Source organism: Myodes glareolus, chromosome 10 (genome assembly GCF_982192425.1).
Source record: "Myodes glareolus chromosome 10, mMyoGla1.1, whole genome shotgun sequence".
In the NCBI taxonomy this organism is placed as follows: domain Eukaryota; kingdom Metazoa; phylum Chordata; class Mammalia; order Rodentia; family Cricetidae; genus Myodes; species Myodes glareolus.
In genome coordinates this window covers 64,293,776-64,315,783 of record NC_142035.1, presented here as the reverse complement: position 1 = coordinate 64,315,783, position 22,008 = coordinate 64,293,776, and the positions used below count along the sequence as shown (strand labels likewise).

General features: G+C 34.9%; 1 protein-coding gene and 1 pseudogene across 1 annotated transcript in view; both read right to left on the bottom strand.

The window, feature by feature from the left end:
• Positions 1 to 22,008, bottom strand: part of Dph6 (diphthamine biosynthesis 6) — a 106,270-nt gene that overhangs the window by 34,815 nt on the left and 49,447 nt on the right. The window contains exon 4 of the mRNA XM_048459771.3: positions 299 to 372. Coding sequence (XP_048315728.3) covers positions 299 to 372 — 74 coding nt within the window. The remainder of the gene's footprint in view (positions 1 to 298; positions 373 to 22,008) is intronic.
• LOC125416664 (large ribosomal subunit protein uL16-like) lies at positions 2,639 to 3,178 on the bottom strand (annotated as a pseudogene).

Below are 22,008 nucleotides of genomic sequence, written 5' to 3'. Positions count from 1 at the left end.
CAGGACCCCAGAACTCTGCTTAGTAATTGCCTGTGGGTCTCTGCAACTACCTCCATCAGTTGCTAGATGATGTCTCTCTCATGACAATTGGGCTAGGCACCAATCTGGTCACAGCATATGGCCAATGCAGGCTACTTATCCACTATTATGTCCTCCCCATTGGAAGATCTTGGAATTATAATTCTGGCTTTTCACATTCTGAGCACACATTCAGATACTAAATTTAGCCCTCAACCCCAATCCCGATTTTTAAATTATTTATGTTTTTAAAATATTAGAAAGATTGATGTTCTCTTACACATTTTCTACTCGCACACGTTGATAATCAGAGAGTATAGCACCTACAGAAACCCCTTCTATTTCTTCTTTTTCCTGAAAATAAAAGAAAAACATTTAAACTTAAAAAATAGGCATGTGGTTTGTATCATACTCTGAAAATTACACATGAACTGCATATTATCTAAGAAGCCACGTTCAAATCAAAGTAATTACCTGCAAATACACATTTAGGACAATTATCTGTACATACATTGTAATCATCCTCCTAGTAGCAAAAAAGTAATTATTCCTTTACTTGAATTTTTAACTACAGACCTATTGTCATTGAGAAAGAAAAGACTTAGAAGCAGTTCCAAAATGTTTTCATATTTATATACTTAATGACACTGAAATTCTAGCAAGGACAATATTAGCTTGAGTAATTTCTAAAATTTACACACTAGTACCATCAGATATGGTTTCTGATCTCTGTATCAGAAAAAGATGAGCAGTGCAGAGGCGTGTAGAGTGCAGAAAACATTGAGGCACTACCTAGTGTCACACAGTAATAAAGAATCCTAACATATATAGAAGGAATGGATTATCGCCAACACAGTCACAAGTGACAGTACCAGCATGGTCCAGTGGGTTAAAGACTTTTTATGAGTATACTTATGAGTTTACGAAGGAGAATGTAAAATCACTCATAATCATGTTTGCAGAGGGACTGAGGCAAGAATGAATTAAAAGGTAGAAAAGATCAATCAAGGATAAAGACTGATACAGAAAACTTAGGAATGTAAAAGAACAGTTCTAAAATGAGACTTAATGTAAAGAAGTGAAATATAGTTAACCAAGGGAGGAACAATACACACCATAGATATGAACCAGGGAAATGTTATCTATGACAGAGATACGAAGGGAATGATGGGGTAATTATTCATATGGCTCTGAGTAGAAATTCTCTGACTACTTGTAAGAGAAAATCCATCTTAGCATAAAAACTGATAGAAGAAATCGCTTCAGAGAGATAACATCATTGGTAATACATTGGTTTACCAATCATGGTAATTCAACAACAGAAGTAAGAGTGTTTCACAGAAAACAAATCATGCTTCCAGGCACAACAAAATAATCCTAACATGCTGAAATAACAGTTTGTCCTAAAAGGATACTATAGTAAATAAACAAAGAATTTTTCCTGCCTTTGAAGAATTTAGAATATACCCACTAAAATGATAGAAAACGATCTTTTCAAACTGCCCCAAAATAAAATGATTATTTCCTATATTTCCCTTATCAGCAGTTTGTGAAGCTCTTAACCGTTCTTTAACCTTCCTAAACATTTTCTTTCCCTAAAAGTCACTATATTCCTCATTAATAGATCATATAGTAGGGAAGGTACCAAAAGATAAGCTTTTCAGTTCTCTTCCTGTTTTGTATCTCAGAAGTTCTAACCTAATAAATTATAAAGCACTTGATTATATATATATATATGTGTGTGTGTGTGTGTGTACACTTTATATTATATTTGCATATTTAAATGCATGTGTAGTGCATTGTTAATTATGGAAACAAAGACAAGGTATAGGCATAGGCAAGAGCTTTCTGTAAAGAACTTCAAAAGCAGAAGAAAATCCCCCAAAACCAGTAAATAAGACTGCATGAAATTAAAAGGCTCTGGACAGAAACGGGAACGACCAACAGTGAAGAGGCAGCACATAGAATGGAAGACAAACTATGCCAGCTATTCTCCAGACAAGGAACTAATGCATAGAATATATTAAGAAATACAAAAATCAAGTTCAGTTTATGGCCATATCTGGAAGACAACTGAGAGTCAATTTCTGAAGAAATTTTTTTTCCCACTCATAAAGTAAGGCACAAAATATGCATATATTTAAAATGCAAATTCAGAGGGCTGGAGTTTACTCACCAGGTTAGAGTTAGAACTTCAATGCAAAAATTTTGTGGGGACACAATTAAGTCTAAAATACTATCTAAAGAAGATAAGACTAAAATTTGCACAAATATCTCAAATATTACATTATTATTTTCTTAATCATAGGAAAATCACTCAAAAATTTACATGTAAATATACATTCATTTCTTTATTCTATATCCTGGCATGTTGGGAGGCAAAATTACTCACAGATTTACCAACACCAATTTTAAAATTCTAATATGTTACACACACACACACACATATATGTATATATACATATATTAGCACACTGTATGTAGATGTGAGATTTATTACTGAACATGATTTGGTAAGTACAGGAGAGCACTCAAGAAGTCTTCAGGAATGCAAGGCTCACTACTAGTCTAAGGGACTATGACAGGGGATATATTTGCCTCTATAGCCATTAAGAATGAACTACTTCTTAGCAACCTGTCTTCAAATTCATATGCATTATACTTGGTGAAGCTCCACTTCTTTGAGATGTGGATGTTCAGGCAGCCAGGGAACTTGAACTTGGCTCTATGCAAAGACTCAAACACATGCTCCTTATTCTGTGGCTTGGTGTAACTGAACATGATGACCTGGCTAATGCGAATCCTTGGCACTGTTTAATGGGCCTTCCCAAAGGCACCAGGCATACCTGTCTGGAGTCTGTCAGCCCCAGCACAGGACAACTTGTTGATTTGGAAGACAAGAAGAGGGTAGAGCCTCACTTGAAATGAAACTCTACCATGTATTTGTTGGCACAAATCAGGCATCTCCAGAGCTTTGGAAATGAATTGCACATATACATCTGACACCATGTAACCACAAATTATGAATTCATCGATTATTGCCTTCTTCCATCCCAAGCCAGAGGCAGATCATAGCACCTGGTACATCTTGACAGAAGTGAAACTTTGGATATGGCTTGCTCTTACAATACCATTAACACTGGGCAGGGCACTTGCCCATAACGACATTAGGATAATCAGTGTTCCATACTATATTATGAAAGGAGAAACATTTAAAAATATCAGAGTGGGTATTCTTAGGGAATTAAAATCTTGTGGTCATGAATATAGAGGAATAGAATGACTGTTGACATGTCTATGTAGCACTTAATGAACTATAAACAAGAGCTACGTCGATGGAGAGTAACATCATGAACTACTCTAATTTTGGTTTCTTGAAGCAAGGGCTTATGAAGCTCAGGTTGTCCTTGAGCTCCTCTGATCCTCCACCTCCAAGGTGTTGGATCAGGCATATACCATTAAATTTAACTCAGGAACTATTTATTTTTAAATATAAAAATTATATTCCAAATACTAGACATTCAGAATTGTCTACTGTTTTCCTGTATTCTCCTTGGCATAGCATCTATATATAAAACCCCAAAGGAAAAAATATGGCTGTAAAACTATAAATAACTTATGTGCTACCATTTATGTTAACATAAATATGAACAGGTCTAATTGTCAGTCTCCACTTGGTAGCTCCTGCTGAACCATCCATATAAAGCAAGTAAAAGATTCTGTGACACCACTGGTGTTATTTTAAGCATGGAGAGACGTATAAACATGGATCTACTTATCAGAGTTTATGACCTAGTATTCAAGAATTGTTAAATACTCTTAAAAAGAGTGCACCAAGAATATCTACATTCAAGGTTGGATGTGTACTCTTCTGTGATATGTAGCTAATGCTTGTGTTCTTATTCATATACAAAGCTCTAGACAGGGATTACAATGATGAAGACAGATGGTTATACATCAATAGGGATAATCTTAAACAGAATCTAGGCGGGTTTAAAGGTACAAATACAGAACTAAGTTAAGAGTTTGCTCATTAATATTCACTGGACTCAGTGTTGAATATTTGGCTCATGAAGCTCCCTGAATTGGAACTAAAATGTCTATTTTTGTCAATGAAAATGTACCCTAATTATTCTAAAGTTGAGAAAATATGTATGTTGCATCTATCAGAGATACTGTTTTCTTTGAAAAATGTCTCAGTTATCAGGATTATTCTGCTAATGAGTTCTTGCCTGTTGAGAAAAAAATGATCTGCTGAATTTAAAGTTTTTTTTTATCTGAAAGGCATTCTAAAATTTTTAATATGATTCACTCATTAAAGACAAACTCTTGCATTATCTTCTAAGTGGCAATATTTGGACTTCTGGCAACATACCATTACTGAGTATGAAAGGAACCCTTATGAATGTCAATGATGTCCTGTGGCCTAGATAACTAAACCAGATATGAATATGACTGGTTATGTACCATATGTTTTTTTCTTTAAGCTTCTAATTCTTCATTTATTCTAGACAAATAAAGAGAACCACAGTAACATACCATTTAAGTGAAATAATTTTGAATGCGACATTTAGAACTCCCAAATAAAGTTCACTAAAAAATTTTGTTATGTTAAAAATATTATTTTTCTTAGCATGATCAATAGAAACATTCTAAAATGGAAAATGATCACCATCTGGCATTGTCCCATTAAACACTGAGCTCAAGACAGAATATTAGGTCACTAATTTGCAGTATTATCATCTTGTTTTATGAGATTTCTCAAAGAAATAAGGAAAAAAGTTGTTAAGGCAGAAAACTAAATGACAAAGTAGATAAAATTTACTGTCTAAAATTGCAGTAGATAAAACAATTTGTCAGTGACTTCCATCTAAAAACAAACATTGCATTATTTTACTTCTGCTTTTCCACCTGATGTGTGATAGTGTGACATCATTTCAGGCCAAACTTTTACATTATCAGTCTGAAAAGAAAGAATTAAGTATTTTTCTTTAAGGCCCAAGGCATTTTTGTTGATAGAATAAGGCAGTTTATTGCTAATATAAAAACATCCACATATGTAAAAGAAACATTACTAGAACTCAGAACATACATCAAACCCCATACTCTAATAGTGGGTTATTTCAACACTCCTCTCTCACCAATGGACAGGTCAACCAGACAGAAACTTAACAGAGAAATAAGAGAACTGACAGATGTAATGAACCAAATGAACCTAACAGACATCTATAGAACATTCCACCCAAACAGAAAAGAATATACATTCTTCTCAGCATCTCATGGAACCTTCTCAAAAATTGATCACATAATTGGTAACAAAGTAAACATTCATAGATATAAAGAAATTGTAGTAATCACCTGTGTACTATCAGATCACCATGTAATAAAGTTAGAATTCAACAATAATTCTAACCCCAGAAAGCCTACAAACTCATGGAAACTGAAGAGTCAACTACTGAACCATCCCTGGGTCAAGGAAGAAATAAAGAGAGAAATTAAAGTCTTCCTTGAATTCAACGAAAATAAAGACACAACATACTCAAACCTATGGGACACTATGAAAGTAGTGCTAAGAGGAAAGTTCATAGCACTAAGTGCCCACATAATGAAAACGGAGAAAGCACACATTAGAGACTTAACAGCATACCTGAAAGCTCTAGAAAAAAAGAAGCAGACTCACCCAGGAGGAGTAGAAGACCGGAAATAATCAAACTGAGGGCTGAAATCAACAAAATAGAAACACAGAAAACAATCCAAAGAATCAATGAAACAAAAAGCTGGTTCCTGGAGAAAATCAACAAGATTGATAAACCACTATCCAAACTAATCAAATGGCAGAGAGAGAACATGCAAATTAATAAGATCAGAAATGAAAAGGGGGACATAACCACAGACACAGAGGAAATTCAGAGAATCGTTAGATCTTACTACAAAGGCCTGTATGCCACAAAATTAGAAAATGTGGAAGAAATGGACACTTTTTTAGATAAATACAATTTACCAAAATTAAGTCAAGATCAGGTGAACAGTTTAAATAGACCTGTAAGTCGCGAGGAAATAGAAGCTGTCATCAAAAGCCTCCCTACCAAAAAAAGCCCTGGCCCAGATGGTTTCAATGCAGAATTCTATCAGATCTTCCAAGTAGAGTTAATACCTATACTCCTTAATGTGTTTCACAAAATAGTTTGCTTTCTTTTTAAAAAATAAAATAAAGAAAAGAAAGCTTGTGAAGAGTCAAAGACATCAGCATTTGAGTGAAGATGGAGCAGACAGAAGGGGAAAACAAGTTTACTACATAATCAGTATATAGAGGGTCAATGTCTATAATACAAGAGCTAAAAATTAATATATATATATTAAACACTGAGAAAATAACCAATTAAAATATGTGTTGTGGTTTAAATGATAATGGCCCCTATAGGCTCATATATTTGAATAAAATTTTGTTTCCCAGTTGGTGAAACTCTTTGGGAAGGCGTAGGAGATGTGGCCTTGTTGAAAAAGGTGTATCACTAGGGGTTGGCACTGAGGTTTCAAAAGCCCAAGCCATAGCCAATTAACTCTCTCTTTCTGAGCCTCATGCTTGTGGATCAGATGTAAGCTCTCAGCTTTTGCTATATCACCATGCCTGCCTGCCTGCTGCCATGATCCCTACCACGAGAGTAACAGAGTCACATTTTGAAACTATGTCTCAAATTATATGCTTTCTTTATAAGTTGTCTTGAGCATAGTGTCTCATCACAGCAGTTTAAAAATAACTAAGACATGGAACTAAAGAGAGTTCTCAAAGAAGGAATTCAGTCCCCAAGAAACAGTTTAGAAACATAAGTGAAGAAGAACTGGGATGAGTTAGAGGGAGGGGAACCATAAGTAGGATATATTATGTGAGAAAAGAATCTATTTCCAATGAAAGGAAAAATGTAGACCACCACCACTACCAACAACAACAACAAACGAACAAACAACTAAAAAACCAAACAAGTCGTGAAAGGGATTTAACAAAGGAAAACAAAACAAAACATTCTTGCCATCAGGAAAGGCAAATAAAAGCTATTTTGAGATTTCCTCTTACTCCAGTAAGAATGGGTACGATAAAACAAACAAACTAACAAACAAACAAGCAAAGACAAATGACAACAGATGTGGGGTGGGGAAAAAGGAATGCTTACACCAAAATTTTACCATTATTATAACATCTAATATGTTAAGCATTAACATAAGTATCACATAAGTAATCAGTGAAGTATAAGATGGACCAAAAATTAATGTGAAATGACTGGGTTAAAAAGAGTAAGAAAGCTAAACATGAGGTTAAAGTGGCAGAGAAAAAGTAACTGTAAATCTCAACAAACATTTTAAGAGGAGGCTAGAAGATGGCTAACTCAGGAAAATGCTTGTCCTGAAAGCATTGTCCCACACTGTAATCCCTCATGATGAGATGAAAGGCAAAGATAGATTTCTGGAACTCTCTACACAGGAAGCCTAGCCTACGCAGTTATGCTTCAGGTCAGTGAGATACCCTGTCTCAAATAAAAGCTGGGAGGCCCCTGAGGAATGACATTTCAGGTTGTCCTCAGGTTTCCACATGCATGTTTACATACACATATTTGTGATCATGTCTAGCTGTGGCAGATTAACCAGTGTCTAATTTTTCCAGATTCCAGTGTCGTTAGTGGAATATAAGGGGTTTAGGGCTCTTTTCCTATCTATTATTCTAATATTAAGTATTTATTTCCAAGGAAACTTCTAAACTTCTCTGTTTTTAAAATGAGTACAACATAAGACTTTCAACAAACAAAAGAAGAGAAATGTTTTTGGTGATTTGTGGCAAGAGGCATTTAGAAAATGGCACAATATTTATATCCATGAAGACAAGTCTTCTCATGGGTTTTATACTTTACACACACAAAAATAATTATATTATTTTAGATTTTATTAACCCTATGCATATCATTAATGAAAGTGGGAGGAAACCCTGGAGGCTACTGCTAGATTAAAATGTACAATTATGTATAACCATACAAAGCATAACATTTATTGTCCAAATTATATAAAATTTGAAATGCATCCCCCTTTAGATTATTTACTAGTGTTTTGTTAAGGAATCTTTGAGGAAGATAGGGTTTCTCTTAAATATTAGCTTGGATACTAAGCTTTGTTTTGTAGTATGAGGTTTTCAAGTAGAAAATGAATTATGTTGCAGTGTTAAGAGCCATATAAAAACATGGGTACTGCAAAGGCCCATAGCCTCAGTGTATTCCATCAAGCAGGCATATTCATTCACTAGAGTGGTGTCACTATCCCTACCAAAGATAGTGATGCATGGGCTTCTGGTAGATGTATGACTGTTACAGGTCAGACCAGTGTATTATTTGACAAACCTAAAATACATAGTGATTACATTCATTTGGAAATTTCATTTTCTCATTGCAACCTATCATGAATTCTTCTAAAGACTTGTAGGGTTTCATTTTCCATCTCTAAAAATATTTTAGCTGTCCAAGTATTCAACTGTTTAAATTGGTGAGACTATATAGACTTTCTTCAGTTTCACATTCTCACTTCTTGTCAAGCTATCTTAGGGTTCAGCAAAAAGAAAATTAGTGATAATGCTTTCAATTTAATTAGTATATTACACACACTGTAATTATTAGCGGGAAATGTTATATTAATGAATGTAAAAGTTAGCAGTAAATTACCTTGTAGCCATTATCAATTTCCCAAGCTACCGCTCCTTAAGATAACCCTCTCCCTATGGTCCTTCCGGTAATTTCTCTTTGCCTGATAAACATGATGATTAAATAGCACACAGAGTAAACCTTTGATACTTTTTAAATTAAATCCATGCCCAGCCTAAGGGCTGTGTCTGATTTCAACTAAATGTGTCAGTTAATCAGATAAAAAATTATCAGTAACTCAAAGAAACAGCAGCCTTAGGCTTCATCAGTGCCAGGGAAGCCTGAACAAAGTAAGACATTCAGACAATATCACATTATGTGCAAAGGTTACTGATAAGCTAGAACTAAACAGAGCTGCCTACCAATGAAGAAATGTCTGAAAAGAATGTTACGTTCAACATCTAAATTACCTTTTACATTTTTAAGGAAATATGTTATATAGAGAAGACTAAGATAATTTTTTCCATATACATGTAAACACACACATAACAAATATATATAAATGACTCAATATAAAAAACATTGAAAATATAAGGATTCTTTAAAAAGCCTTCTCAGTGAGATTTCTGTGTATAAGAATTCAGATCAATGTTTCTCACACTTACACAACATAGAATGGTACTCTGTGATTATTGAGAAAAATACATATGAATTCAAGATCATGTATCTGCACCATTCTTCCTACTCCCTCAAATGAACCATACACAATTTCATCAGTTTTCTTTCATATCTGAGATAGACAAAAACTACAGCAAAACTTTAAATTAATTAAGATTGCTTTAACTTGCAACAATGAACAATGAATCATTTGCAGTATTAACAGATTAAACAATGCCCATTATCAAAGTCTTGTCTATTTTAATAAGAGGATTGAAAAGCCCCTGCTCTAATTCTAGATTCTGAAAAACCCTTAAACTTTCAGAGAATATTACAATTTTCAAAGCATTCTCAGATTTCTAATTAAGATTGCTTTAACTATAAAAGACAGTTATTTTATAAACTGATATATCAGTTTTCACTGCAAGGAACTAACTAAATCTGAAAAGAATAGAAAATTATCTTTGAAAGACATAATGGGCAAAAGCTATGAACAATCAATTTATAAAGCAGAACAGAAATCCTAAACCTTCTGACAAAAGAAGTTTCAAATTAATACCCCACCATCTTTATTCTGCTCCACTATTGTGATCAGAGAACATTTCAGCTGTGACAAGATTCTCACTCCTCCCTACCAAGTGCAACATTCAGTAAGCAGACCAATCCCAGAGGAGAATCCTGCACATCTGATTATACACAAACAGGCTTCTGAACACCAGGTACTCACTGTAACAAAGGAAAGTGACTCGTTTCATGTTTCTTCACATTTGTGAACATGGGATGACTGCATTTAAGGTTTGATCCTCAACACAGTGACAGCATTAACATCGATCCAATGATGTCACTGTTTAATCAGGAGGTCTGTGAGATGCAGAGAAAGTGGTGTGCCTTTCTTAACTGTTCAGAACAAGATTCTTTTTTAGGATATACTTTGCGAAATTGTGATCTACTAAAAACCAACCTTGATTAAAACTAGATTAACAATTCACTACGACTTCTATAAATTAGAGTTCATCAAACAGTAACTTAAAACTATTTTGGGGTTATGAGATAAAAATCAAACTGGTCAAGAAGTGGCTGCCACTAGCAATCTCCACAGATTTCTGGTCTTCTTTTACAACATGGGTTTTAAGGATTAATGGCTTCCTTGGTACCTGCATATCTCACAATATCAAGTCTTTCTCTTTGCAAACCACAATTGTACATATGCTTAGATGTTAATATATTACCCAAATAAAAGTACCATGACTTGTCAGATTTACAAGTTATCACTAGAAAACATTTTAAAATTTCCTTTAAAAGTAATAAAAATATTTCAATTTTAATCTAGTAACAACATTAAGTCTGTCCTTTCAAATTAGCCAAGGGACAAAATAGATGGTTCAATGGTTAAGAGCACTTGCTGCTTTTGCAGAGGACTGTTGTTAAGAGGTTGCTTGTTGGTTCCTGGCTGCTCAGCCCTGAAATAATCACACAGAAACTGTATTATTTAAATCACTGCTTTGTCTATTAGTTTTAGCTTCTTATTGGCTAACTCTTACATATTAATTTAACCCATTTCTATTAATCTGTGTATCACCATGTGGCAGAGGCTTACTGACAAAGCTTCTGCATGTCTGTCTCTGGTAGCAGCTTATTGGCTTCTTCTTGATTCTGCCTTCTTCCTCCCAGCATTCAGTTTTCCCCACCTAGTTAAATTCTGTCCTGCCATAGGTTCAAAGCAGTTTCTTTATCCATTAATGGTAATCACAACATACAGAGGGAAATCCCACATCATCTCTCCTTTTCTATTTAAATAAAAAGGAAGGTTTTAACTTTAATATAGTAAAATTACATATAACAAAACAGTTATCAAGCAAGAGTTCAACAAAAATCAATCAAAAAAAGAAAAAAAGGAAAAAAAACAGAAACAAATAAATTGCTTCATTGTTAATAACTGGGAAATTTAAAAAAGAATTATAGTTATAATATTTATATCTACTTTATCTTTTATCATAACTAAGGAAAACTATAACTATAGCTATAAATTCTTCAACTCCATCGAAGACTCCAGAAGGATATAACATTACGTAAGTAACCTGGAAGTGCATTGTAAGCAACTTCCAAAACTCTAGAAATGACAGAGACTGCCTGGATAGTCACCCAAAGTTCTTCTGTACCGTTGGGGCATCCATCTTCAGCCTACATATTCTGCAGACTTTTCCATGAAGCAGGAAATTTCAAAGACAATTCCTCCTATATTGATAGTTTGTCAGTCACATTTTTGTGTGTCCTGTAGAATGTCTGGCAGACTCTTTCATGAAGCGGAAACCCTGAAGGACAGTCTCATCTTTAGACAACTTCAGCAGTCATTTATCTGTGGGTCCTGTATGTCCAGTTCACTCAGGATATTACCAAACAGTCTAGGCAAGAGCAGTTTCTTGCCTAAATGGCTAACAAACTCCATAAGGAACTTCTCTGATGCCCATCTTCCTCTTGAAGTAATTTGGTGCTGCCAGGAGCAGATGTGTCTCATTGTCATGAAAAGTCCTAAGTTCTTAAAACATTCAAATGCCATATACTGTCTTTGAAAAGTTTGAAGAATGACTATCCATCTGAAATACATTTCTATACATCTAGAAAATCTAATTAACATGGCTATAAACTTGACTATTATCTATTAACCTATATTTAATTATAAATTATACTTTTAAATGAGCTGCAGACACAATACCTTAATCAAGAGCAGAAATATACATGTAACAAAATTACTCTAAAATTTGTATCAATAAAGCAAGATCCATACCATTTCAAATCTCTATAGCATATCCCCCTTGAACTGTAAACAAAAATTTATAAACAATACTTGGGAATTTGGGTGTAGTTTTCTCAAAACTGCTTCCTGCTGTTTAGTGAGCGAAGTAATTTTTTGGAGGTGTTCATGGTGACCTCTTGGTGGGGTTGTGGTCCATTAAACCACATTAGTCTGGAATTAATCCACAGGTTCTCATCTTCTGTGAGAAAAAAAAAACTCTTTTCCAAAGCAACATATCCTTACTTTGAAATCAAGACACCTTTAAGATATATATTTTGGGTTAGCTTAGCAGCCTTCACAGTCAAAAAATTCAAAGAAAACATAATAATATACATATTCCAGACTCTCTGTGAATTTTTTTATCTTTATGTGGCTTTTTTTCTTTACTCCTTTTAATCCATGACTGTCTGTATTGTCTTTTAAAAGACTTTTTTGTGTAAACCACTTACTTAACTTTTTATACTTTTTTTATTTCTCCCAAGCCTACGTACATTTTTTAAACACACTGTGACCCATTTAGAGATCTCTTCCATTTGGATTTGTCTTTATTGCATATCTGTAATCCTTTCGTGACCAGAAGAGCTTCTTAAAATGCTAAGCCCTTTTTATGAATTTAAGCGGTGTCACTGCTTGCCCCATCCAGTCCACCATGACAGAGTTGTTTGCTGCCTCTGAGAGCCCCATTTTTAGGCACACAGCCGATCTATGTTGCCATTAAGCAAGTTGTAGCACTCTCTCACAAATCCATTTAAACGTTCCATAGACGGACCTCATCAGAGTTTGTGCTGGCAGAGCCCACCCAAGAAAATGCTGCTACCAAACCATGCCCAACTCTGTTCTTTTGTGTCTAAGATTCCCTTTGAAGCTTTCTCAGGTTTTATGTGGATTTAGTCAACCACATTTGAGTGTCAATTTGTTGTAAGAGCTGCTTGTTTCTTCCTGGCCGCACAGACTTCCGAAATAATCACATAGAAACTGAGTTCCATTCCTATCAGGAGGCTTCCAACTACCTGAACCTTCAGCTTTAGGAATTTGATGCCCTGTTCTTGATCTTCTGACACAACCACAAGCACACACCCATGCACACAATAAAATACTCTTTTAAAATTAGGTCAAAGAAAAGTGATGTTGCTTATTTAAATAATATACTTACTATTGGGTTTTATACACTATCTTCCCAAACAGCTGGTATGGTTTTGAATTTAACAAACTAAAGTGAACTGAAAGGTACTGGATTACCATTGTCCTGGAGTGGTTAGAAGAACAGGCAGTTTCCTAGACTCTTCCTCTCTCTCATTCCCTCTCAGCCTAAGGCCCTCCACTGTGTCAAATGGCACAAAAGGCCTTATCAGATGCTAGCACACTGACAGTCAAGTGTCCTGTCCTCTAGAACTGTAAGAACAAATTTTCTTTCTTTATAATTTACTGAGTGAGTCCCAAGTACTCTACCATGAAGTACATAACAGATTGTTACAATACAGTAACTATTACTTGTTTTTAAGGACTACGATGATAAAATTTAATTGGCAAGCAATGATTGAAGTAAATCAGTATTAAACTTTGATAAACCTTAACTTTAAAAGAAAAATGAAACAAATTTTAAATGGGGGACATGATATATGACAAGAAGTTAATTCGGGAAATTTTTAATTTTATCCTTAGGGTAGATTTAAGACACCAGGTTTATACCCACATTATGGAAAATAATGTCTTACCTAAATTAGGCAATTATTTGAAGACATTTAGACATCTGTATGGTTTCCTATTTGAAAACAACAGCATTTACAGAGCACTGATTACAGAAAATTCTTTAAGGAAATCCTACATTGGGAAGACTCTCATCAGCAAGATTAAATGATAACTTCTTTGAAATTCTATTTGGAGGATGGCAGGGATGCTTGCATATTCAAAGTCCTGGGTTCAATCCCCAGCATTACAAAAATAAAATAAAGTGAAATACACAAGTCAATCAAACTATAAATAAATATATGAAAAAAATAAACTGAGTTTGGCATAAGCATGCTTCCCAAGACCTAATAAATTTACATTCTCCTCAAGTATAGCACTGCCATGAAACCCACAGTACCTAATGCTCTGTAGTATGTTACACCAGCTGCATACACAGTGAATGTCCTTCTGAGAACACATGGGGGCCTCTGAAATCTCAAATTTGGTGTTCAGTCCATTAGCTGGACTTATTTTTTTAAAAAGCACTCTAACATTAACATAAAGAAAAATTGACATTTATTGCTTAGAAAAATTAACCACAGCATAATTCATAAAAGGAAAGCAAAAGAAAATCTAACAAGTTAGATTTCATCAAAGGTTTAGAAATGCATTTCTAAAAGACACTGCTAAGAAAATGAAAAGATAAGCTATGAACTGAGAACAAAATCGTATTCCTGATAAGAAGTTTTGTATACAGACAGTCCCTATATTATTACTTACTTCAGTACTGCTGATTTTGTGGGTACAAAGGCATTGCACTTTCACTTGTAAGCATCATTTGATTTTGATCTTTTCCCAGGAAAATGGCATGAAGGAGGATACGCTCTAATGATGTCCAGCAGTGTCAGAGAGTCTCAGCTCCTAGTTTCTCTCATTGCTGGAAGGGCAGACCACTAGTAGTCTACAGTATACTGTGCACTTGGCTATGGTGCTTGGTAGTTAATATTTTAAACATATTCTTTTCATGATATTTTCAACTTGTTGAGTTTATCTGGTTGTAAACCCACCATAATCCAAGGGATACCTACATAAAGACCATCTTGTCTGGAATATAAGAATACAAGTGATTCATAATTGAGCAAAAATTTCAATACATATTTCACTAAAGAATAGGAGGGGTAACATGCATATAAAAATATACTCAGCAATGATAACAAATTAAAACTATTTAAAAAATCTATGTTTAACCTCAAGGAAATTAACCATAATGTGTGCTGATTGAGAAAACTACATCCCTTATCCACAAAAGGGTTAGAATTCAAAATGGGAGTGGGTGGAGAGGTGGTTTAGTGGTTAAGAGCACTTGCTGTTCTTACAGAGGACCCAAGTTCATTTTCCAGCATTCACATGGTGGCTCACAACTGTCTACATCTTCAATTCTAGGGAATACAGTGTCCTCTTCTGATCTCCAACGGCACTAGGCATGCATAAGGTGTACAATATACAAGTAGGCAAATCACTTATTCACAAAAATAAAGCCAAATCTTAAAAAATATTTTCAAAAGAATTTTTAAACAGTAAGTCATATTTGAAATATTTGGCAGTTTTCTAAGGATAAACTTGCCACAGCATAACCAATTATTTCATGTTATCTACTCAGAAACAAAAAACTCCCTTTCTTATATGTGAATACTTATAGAATTATTTAAAAATAATTTTAAAAAACTGAAAAATGACTTAATTGTCCACTAATGGGTGACTGGACATAAGAAATGTATCTGTGCAGCAGAATACAGTTCAGCAGTAGGAAGGGATGAAATGCTGTGTACACCAATCATGAACTTTAAAAGCACAATGTTTAAAGATGTCAGGTAAAGTATCCTGTACTGGGAGGGCTCATTTACTTGAAATGTTGAGAAAAGGCAAATCTATACATAAGAAAGTAGATTGATGGTTTCCTAATGTGAAGTATGGACCAAGACTGACGATATATAGATGCAGGATCTGTTTAGGTAGAAAAATTTGAGATGCTAAAATCCTTTGTATACCTCACTGTTTCTATATAAATTATGCATAACCTCCTACAACCACAAAAGCATCTCGAGTATTTATATACCTAATATTAGGTAAGTAGATATCCCAGTATACTGTTTATTGTTTCAGGAATGACAAGGAAGTCTATACACATTCAGACAGATCCTATTTTATTTTCTTATGTTTTCCTTTGGCAGTTGGTTGAGTATGCATATGTGCAGGGCAACTATTAATTTCTAAATGTGGATGTTTTAGTAATGGTTGTAGTTTGGATATGGCTTTACCAATCTCATAAAAAGGTTTTATTCCCAACGAAATGGTTATAACAGTCCTGTAAGTGGTGTTTAGGGTACTGAGTGGATTAATGTTTTCTTTGTAGGAATAGGTTCACCACTGTAATTCAGATGCCCCTTTTTTTCTTCAGAGTTCTACCACTGATATACATAGCACATAACCTCCAACAGACACCAGACAGATGTGGCTGTCCAATCTAATATTTATACCTCTAAAACTAAAGTTAAGTAAATCTCCTTTTTTATATATAGCCAGTTCTTTGTATTCTGTTACAATAGAAAATGGGCTGATAAAGTCACCTATTACTACATTAGAGATGACTTCATTCACTGGCTTAAATAATGTATTATTTCACAAGTTCTCTGCTTAAGCAATCCAAGCCCAGCATGGCTGGAGAACTCTGGGGCAAAGTCTCTTCAGGAACTCACACTCATGCTGCCAGACAGGCAGTCCTCATCTGGAGTCTTACCTGGACAAGTTCTACTTCTAAACCCAGGTAACTGCATAGAGTTCACTTCCTTATAGACTGCTTGATGGAGAGTGATGGTCTCAGTTGCCATAGCTACATAAGTGGATCTGCTCACAGGCTAGTCTGAGATCTTATTTGCTGGTAGTACTGATTTCTACCAAGGCCCCTTGTTTTGCTTATAGATGACAGTCTTCATCCTTCATTTTTCTTGTCAGTTGTCTTTTAATATTTAATATTTAAAATATTCCTTTATGCTAGATATTACAATTATTGTAGTCATAACAATGCACAAGCTTAAGTATAGAAAAGTCAAATAACTGTTGAAAGTCATACAGCTAGTTAGCAATAGAGTAAAAAATGTTCCATGGGTGGTAGGAAAAGCCCATTTGAGACATATTATGTCTTTAGAATTTAAAAATTCATAGTAAAGGTGATTTGGTTTATTTATGTGTTACCACAGTACAGAAATTTTATATCAGAAAATATTATTATGTCAAATTAATAAACAGTAAACTGTCTTACTCTTCTTTGACAAAATAACTGTAATGACCGGGTGATTCCTGTTGTGGACTGTTACATTAACTAGGCAAAGATGTGTTACATTTGTTTATGCAGTATTTGCTATTATATCAAAGTGTATTGCATCTGTTTCACCTTGCCTACCTAAAGCAGCTAATTGGTCTAATAAAAGCTGGCCAGTCAATAGCTAGGTAGGAAAGTGATAGGCAGGGCTGGTGGACAGAGAGACTAAGTAAGAGGAGAAATCTAGACTAGGGAGAAGAATGAAGAGAACAAAGGAGAAAAACAGGGACACACCCGGGGCCAGAAGCCAGGCAGCCACCAGTGAGATACAAGTAGCAGTAAAAGAAAGACACACAGAAATAAAGATAAAAAGCCCAGAGGCAAAACACAGATAAAGAGAAACAGGTAAAGTTAGAAGAGCAGGCAAGAAATGAGTATAAAGTTGAGCATTTTAACCTCCATTTAAGTCTCCATGTCATGATTCGGGAACTGGCTGGAAGACCACAAGAAAGCCTGGTACCGATTCCTGCTAATTTATCAGTATAGATTATCTATGGACATCAGCTATCTCCACAGCAAATCTAATTTTCCCATTTATACAAATCACCAATTCTATTACCCCTTTTGCTTCCACCAAATTCCATGCCTTCACCAGTCTCTTATCGGGATATGAAGTGAAGTGTCTGTTTCCACCTTTCACTGCCCTGTGTGTTAAGGCCAAATGTTTGAATATTCTTCACTGAGTTCATGAAGTCCCATCATTCACATTGCCTCACCGGACATACTCAAAATGAACCTGTGGTTAACCAGCCTTTTACTGCATCATTGTTCTATCTGGACAATGGTGACATGAGCAGGTGACTTTGAAGCTCACACGCAGATTTCTGTTTCTCAGTTCAGGACCCTTACAGTCCAACCATCACTATCTTCCACCAAATGAGTTGTCAATCATATAAAACACTGGGAGCTACTAATGAGCTTAAGCAATAAAGCACTAGTTTAAAAAATATTTATTATGTCAAACAAAGTTTCACAATAAAAGAGATAAAAGTGATAGGGAGAGGAAATTACTGTCAGAAAAGGCGAATGAAGAAGTCTAGCTGAGGACAGTAATGCTACACTTCAGGAACAGAGATATTTCAGTTGCTAAATTTCTAAAAATATGAGCTCATAATCTCAATGACATCCACACAATACACAATATTTTTTTAAAAAGCTTATAATGACTACCACTGAAAAAAGTAGCAAAAGTATTTTTGGAAAATCAACTTTATAAAACCTACTGAAAATACGTAAGCCCAGAAGCAAAGCCCTTTATGCAGAAGGGCACCCAAACTTAAAAAAAAAGAGCCCACGGCTAAAAGAAGACTATTTGAGTAATTACCTCCTTACTCAGCCTAAATCTATACCAGGCTCACTGGTGCTTTTTCAACTACATGTCAGTCTTTGTCCTAATTTGCACTTCACTTAGCAGCAAAGTCTGAGAGTCCTGTGGCTCCTTCTACTCCACTGGGGGAGGGAGCAGAGCAGAAGAGAATAGCTGAATTGTTAGCTATAAAGAGAGTGGTTTGTAGTAGACTCAATGAATAAGGATACAAGACACGCAAATATGCTATACCACTCAATGTAACACAAAATTCCTTGAGTCTATTTGACCAAAAAAGGAACAATTATAAACTACGATGCTTTCAAGCCATATGTGACCACACAAGAGTCACATAGTGATAGCAATCTGTTGTAGCAACATCTCATTTTCTTTACGTCTAGGATTATATAAAAGAATACATTCTTGTAATAAATTTATGTGTGCTTCTTCATTCAGCTATTTTATTCAGAATTTCTCCTCTCTGAGATAGCCTCCTGAGACATGCATCTCATTTCCATGAAGGTCCCGGAGAGACATAAGCGTACAGTATTTACTTCAGTATGATATCAACAACATATTGCAGAACAGTTCATCTAAAATAATAATAGAAAAACGTTGAGCCATCTTTCCATTTGGAAAAAATGTATCTGGAAGAATGTGAATTCTGACTAAAGTTACATTGCTTAAACACATTGTGCTATCTCAGCTTGCTTAGAAAATTTAAAGACACATGCACACACATGTTCAAGAGCGAAAAAATGAAGACTTATAAAAGGCTGTATGACAACAGGCAAGAGAAAGTTAATGCAGCATAATCATGTACTATCTAGAGTAAAGCAAATAAGATTAGCTGGCTATGTAGGTTGGTCAACAGGATAGCAACTAGACTTACAGACAAAGAAACAAAGCAGACCATTTAAGTAGTTTTCTAGAGCAAATTCAACTATTTTCCCAGGGTAATTTTCAATGCGACTTGTCATGATCAACATCAAATATATGATCATATTAAGTTTTCCGAGAAAAATGTAAGGTGTGCATGTCTGTATGTATACAAGCATAAGTCTATAAAAATATATATGCCTATTCATATATACTATACATATAGATATATAAAGTGACTTGCTATAATATACTGGCTTACATGATAACAGGGGCTGAGAAGTTCCATAGTTTACCATCTAAAAGCCAAGAACCAAGGAAGACAAGACATCAGTCTGAAGGACTGACAGCCAGAGAGGTAATGGTTCTTCTAATCAGAGAGCTGACGTGGATTTTCACCCAAGTCTAAAGAGTGGAGAATGAGGAGCTAAAATGGCAAGGCAAGAATGATGTCAGCTCACAGGTGGTGAAGGATGGAGGAATTCTTTTTCCCTCTACCTTGTATTTCATTCAGGCTTTCAAAGGTCAAATGGGGAGGGTAACATTTTACACAGCTTATCATATTAAATGCTAATATTTTTAATAAATGCCATCAAAGACACAGGACATGTGCAGAAAGCACATATCTGTATTCCAGATCTCTGTCTCAAAGTAAATTGGCATGGAAAATTAGTTTTCTATTGCTTTTTGTTGCAGGAATAAACACCAGGATCAAAAGCAACTTAGGGAGAAAAAGATTTATTTGGCTTACAGGACAAAGTCCATTGAGGGAAACCAAGACAGGAACTAAACAGGAACCTGGAGGCAAAGGCCAAGGCTGAGGCCTCAGAGAAAGGCTGCTTACTGGCTTGTTTCCCTTGACTTCCTTGGCTACCTTTCTTATAAATCCCAGGCCACCTGGGATTTATCAAGAAAATGACACCATGGACATGGCTACAGGCTAATCTGATGAAGGAAATTTTTCAGTTGAAATTTCCTCTTCTCAGGTGTGTTAACTTGACAATTAATCTTACTTTGACAATTAGCTATTATGGAAGACAATAATTTAATAACTTCAAGTTTTCTATACACACCTTTGATCACCTACCAGCTTATAAATGAAAATTATCTACTATGTGATAGAAGATAGTCCACTGAAGTTATTTTCTTTTTTACTGGTTACAGTGGTCTCTAGGAATAGGATTTCCTAAGAATCAGAAACATAGTCTTCATCAAAAGCATGATTTCTGCCACTCGCTATTGACAAATCACTCTAGGTGTGAGAGCATTGCTAGCAATCATTCAGTTAATAAACAAACTCTAAAGAGATATATAAATATATGTATATATGTGTGTGTGTGTGTGTATGTATATATATAGTGGTTTTTTTTTTTTACTTTTGATTAACAAATCAGAAATCTGAAGTAGAGGGTTGAAGGAAACTTTTACAGAATATTCAATTTCTAAGTACTATACGGTATCAGGATCCGAACTCTGGAAGGTGGCTCCCAAGTCATCTTGGAAATACAGTACAACATTAGAGCAAAGGCATGGAAAGAAATGAAATCTTCTATTTTGGCATACTGTGCATAAGATAAAACCTTACAAATATATAGAGTCAAATGTAAACATTACTTCAATCTGATTTTTAGAGTTATCTTTTTACATAAGAGGGGGTATAATTTTATTTCCTATAAGGGGAAAACCACTATATTAAAAGTATTTGTCTAAATACCTTAAACTCACGCTAACTGATCAATATTATATCATCCATAATAAAAATAAATCACACTGAGATGGTTCTTCGTGACTGGAAAGCAAATCGACAGCCACAAGAAAACCTGGCTTGGAGATTTAAACAACTAAATGTATAAATGTTTTATTTCAGAACTTTGGGTTGGATTTCCTGTGGAGTAAATCTGGCTTGGCCTCCTGCATTTACGTATGAGTTATACCACTAAGCTATGCACCTTCAACCCCATACAAATTTACTCTAAATGATGTCCAGTTTCTAGACTAACTACTTAGTAATAGATACCTGTGAAAAGTACTAAAAAGTAGTGAGTAAAACCTAAAAATTAAGTAAAAGTAACAAAAAATAATTATTTAAAAACCCAAAAGAATTTACCTCATTTATTAATATACAATAATTAAGTAAACAATTTTACGGAAAAGAAGCTAAAGAAGTAGAATGGAATATTGTCAGATACCTGGAAATCCAGGTCACATATTCTTAGAAGCTGTACAAGTTAAGTTTATTCACTCTAGAATTTTAAAAATTGGATGACTGCTAAGCAGTCAAAGGCAGGTAGAGTATCCAGCGTTGAAATACTGCACAAAGGGACAATTCAGGATGCGAGTGGGTCAGAACAGAGCTTACACAGGATTCCACTGCACTATCTTGAACAGCATGCAATTTGAAACCCATAAATAGCTTATTTAGGGGGAATTTTATATTTCTGGTTAATTGGAAAATTGAAATTATGTACAGTGAAAGATGAATTACAGGTAAGGGGATAAATGAGGCCTACCAGTATCGAGATAGGGCTTTCAAATAGATATTCAGAGCATGAGGACAAGATGTGGACTCTATTTCACTATCACTGGAATCCTCAAAAGGACAGATAGGAGGTAACATGCTCACAGCCCCAGAAGACCACATAAAAACAAGGAAGCGCATGTTTTCCCACTCCCTGGAGTTTCTTCTTGC